The following is a 3373-nucleotide window of genomic DNA, read 5'->3' as shown; positions in this document are numbered from 1 at the left end:
TAAATAGTTGTGGGTACAAATGCTAAATTTTGGCGAGATGTTTAGTGAAACCCACATAGTAGCTAACACTCGCAGTTGGAGTTTTATTGTAGAAAAGCTCCAAAGAAACAGTTGTGGTGTCATCAAAGATGCATACCCACAGTATAGCTTGTTATGAGGCTTAAGGACATGCGAAATGGTTAAAAGAACTTACATCCGGAATTGATAATGGTATACAACAGCAATAACCATTTAAGTAATTCGCTCCTATAACAACGGGTCAAGTGTGCTGCCAAACACATTGACGTTAAAGTTGTACGTTGTGGAGGAGAAAGTCCGGAATCATACTAAAAGTATTGAACATATAAGTAACAAGCAAGTGCTTGCGGATCCGCGTACAAAAGGCTTACCACCCAGTGTGTTTGGAGAACACACAGTCGACATGGGTTTATGGTATAGCCTATGATTTTCGGACAATAAAGGGCCCAAAAGTTAAATAATCTGTTTTCAGAACAGAGATGTGTATTGTAGCTGTTAAGTCTATCAGCGATTGACCGTGACGATGAAGCATGCTCTATGCATTAATCTGTGATGGAACAAATAAAAGTGAAAGGGATTAAAGTCAAAGTTTAAAGTTAAAGTATGAGTTGAGATCAAGGGGGAGAATGTTAGAATTGATCTCATCCGTCTTGACCCAACGGTTGAGACGGACCCCTTGACCGCGTCCTGATCGGGGACGTTCAGCCATCTAGTGGCTGGTGGGCCCCCGTCGCATAGTGCCTATAAAGAGGAGGTGGGGCAAACGGCTCTTGACATGAGGTTCACTGCCGCCGCCACAACTCCACCGTCTAACCCTAGTCGGATCGAGAGGGAGGCACTGCTCCACCGTCTAACGCCGCCACATGATTATCTCGTCGTCCTCCACGGAAGGAGGCAGCAGAGGGTAGGAGCAGAGCCACGGCACGGCACAGCCATGCGGGGCCGTGGTGGGGACGGGCATGGCCGTGCCAACCATGGAGGGACCGTGCACGGCCACGGCTTGGTTGCAGGCATGCACAAAGGCATAGGGTTGGGGCAAAGCATGGCCATGGCTGAGTCGCCGGAGGAAACACAGGCGCAAGCTCGAGCATAGCAGGGCCATGGCGGAGCTGCCGGCAAGAACACAGGTGCAGGCTCGGGGTAGAGCACGACCATGGCGGGATCAGGGGCAAGAGCGCAGCCATGGCTGGGTTAGGGCATAGCACGGCCATGCCAGGGTTGGGGACGAGCACGGCGCTGGCGCCGCGAACGGCCTCTGACTCTTCATAGTCATAAGTTACAAGTCTCACAAGTCACGGGGTCTTCCATCGATCAGCTGCAGAACAGAGTCTCCTTGGTGGGGTTCCCAGTGGTTGAATTCACTCTGTTCGATAAACGATGAGATCAACAGACAAATCACTAGACTTAATGGCCATCAATTCGTCCATGTCAATGCGTTGTGTCTTACCCGTCAGCAATTTTGCAGAGGTATTCCCGTTGATCGTCTCGCAGCGGGACATCGGTAAAATCTGCAGGTTGAAGAAAATGGTGCATGGTGACACTACTGCTTATGTGATCATGTCAAGACTCGAGAGACAAGAACAAGCTCATTTATCCAGTTTGAGCTTTGCCTACTTTTGCTCATTTTGATTTTGCAAAGGGGAATAATGGAAATTTGTTTGTGCCCCCTCTACTGATGACAACCTTTTGAGTGGAGAAAGGTACAGTTGCTGAGTTGCAGCAAGAGATGGCTATCAGAGTCATATGCAGAAATCACTTGGCTGCCCCAGTTATGTTGACACCTTTGAAAGAAGTGTTTCCTGTGACAAGTGCCCCTTCCAAGTTGGCATTTGATAAGTTTGTCTGCAAATGAAGTGAGGCAAAACCAATCATGAGCGTGTTGAAAAACAAATCACCATGCTGATATCTATGGACAGATAGTTCAATCAGATAGGGAAAACATAAAGGGATTTGTTTCATAGAAAATAAACAAAGAGAGGAGCATGAACGAAATGGGCCCAAATATAAACGTCTGATTTAACTATGGCTGAACGTTTTGGATGAGGATGAGATACTTGTCAGGCATTTTGAACAAAATAGAATACAGCCGCGTGCACAAGCGTGCTTGAATTGAATCCTGATGAAACAGAACCAAAGTAATGTGCGATCCTGAACATTTTACCTTTGTTAAATTCGCCAGCGAGAAATCGGTGCCTCGAAGATCAGCATCAGAGAGGTCAGCGCCTGAATCCGTCGGCAAACATATCCAGTAAGCCACACAGCGAAAACCAAGTCACAAACTTTCCAATGACAAGGAACAAGAACTGGAACCATCGAAGATGGAGTAGCAAGCAATTCAGTACTTGTGAGGTCTGCATCGAAGAAGCTCGCGCCGAGCAGGTTCGCGCCTTTGAAGTTCGCCTGCCTCAGTATAGACTGCATCATCAAGAACATCAAGAATCAACAAGCATAAGCAAAACCCTGACAAATGACATGCTTTTTTCTACATATTTACACAGAACTTCGAAGATTTGACGCGTTTCTAGGCTTCTTCACATCGAGAAGCATGGGATAGCAATTGTAAGAAAATTGCCCAAGGCAAGGTGAGATGTGCATGCAATCGCAGTATACCGTCTTGAAGTCCTGCTTGACGAGCGTCAGGCCGCTGAAGTCCTTGCCGGTGAGGTCCTGCCCCCGCGTCACCTGCTTCCCGTACGGGCCTCCTCCCTGTAGCCACGCCGCGCGCGCGCCGTCAACACCCCGATTTCGCAAGAACTTGGGAGGACAGCAGAAACAAGGCAGGGTAAGTAAACGGCGGGCGGACAATGAAAGCCACGGCGGGGTCGGCGACGAGGAGCGATGCGGCAACGAGAGCGGCGGCGCCGGCATTGGCGAGGTGGAAGCGCACCGAAGAGCGCGCGGGCGTAGACGTCGCCGGTGGCGCGGCGCCGGCGAGGGCGGGTGGAGACGGGGCGAGCTTGAGGGCGCCCAGGATGGCCATGCCCGTGAGCTTCAGTTTCAGAGCTGCTTGTTTCTGTTTCCGTCTAGGCTACATAAGTGGCTGTGTGTTATCTGTTTTGTGGTGCTGCTTGGGATTGGCCAGTCAGCCGAATCCACGATGCCTTCTTCCAGTCCTTATTTCCTTCTGTTTTAATGGACAGAAAAGCAAGATCAAAATCCCCTCACTTTAGTTTGAATCCAAACAAATCCAAAAATCAATTCTGACCAAACCAAAGTTAAACGAAGATAAGTTCACCTAGTTCATCTTAGGGGAAAAAACATACATGCTCTCTTGGAATGGAGATTTTTTCCTGTCTCATGCCTTTTCCTATAAAAATGACTGATTTTTATGAATTTTTTAAATGATTCTTATAAA

General features: G+C 48.4%; 1 protein-coding gene across 3 annotated transcripts; it reads right to left on the bottom strand.

Annotated features, from left to right (window-relative positions):
- Nucleotides 1-886: 886 nt before the first annotated feature.
- LOC136451654 (thylakoid lumenal 15 kDa protein 1, chloroplastic-like) lies at nucleotides 887-3034 on the bottom strand. Of its 3 annotated transcripts, none has more exons than XM_066452340.1 (7): nucleotides 2822-3034; nucleotides 2629-2724; nucleotides 2361-2433; nucleotides 2180-2241; nucleotides 1783-1860; nucleotides 1466-1530; nucleotides 887-1381 (listed from the first exon to the last, which is right to left on the bottom strand). In XM_066452340.1, exons 1-7 carry the CDS (start codon nucleotides 2996-2998, stop codon nucleotides 1330-1332), a joined length of 603 nt encoding a protein of 200 aa, XP_066308437.1. In that variant the 5' UTR covers nucleotides 2999-3034; the 3' UTR covers nucleotides 887-1329. The 3 variants fall into 3 exon arrangements, with proteins under 3 accessions (XP_066308437.1, XP_066308439.1, XP_066308440.1); XM_066452342.1 differs by having other exon boundaries at nucleotides 1466-1526; nucleotides 1800-1860; XM_066452343.1 differs by having other exon boundaries at nucleotides 2629-2772; nucleotides 2906-3034.
- Nucleotides 3035-3373: the final 339 nt, after the last annotated feature.

Source organism: Miscanthus floridulus, chromosome 5, assembly GCF_019320115.1.
Source record: "Miscanthus floridulus cultivar M001 chromosome 5, ASM1932011v1, whole genome shotgun sequence".
Taxonomy (NCBI): Eukaryota; Viridiplantae; Streptophyta; class Magnoliopsida; order Poales; family Poaceae; genus Miscanthus; species Miscanthus floridulus.
Note: the sequence above shows the minus strand (reverse complement) of the source record. Positions and strands in the feature narration are given on the sequence as shown.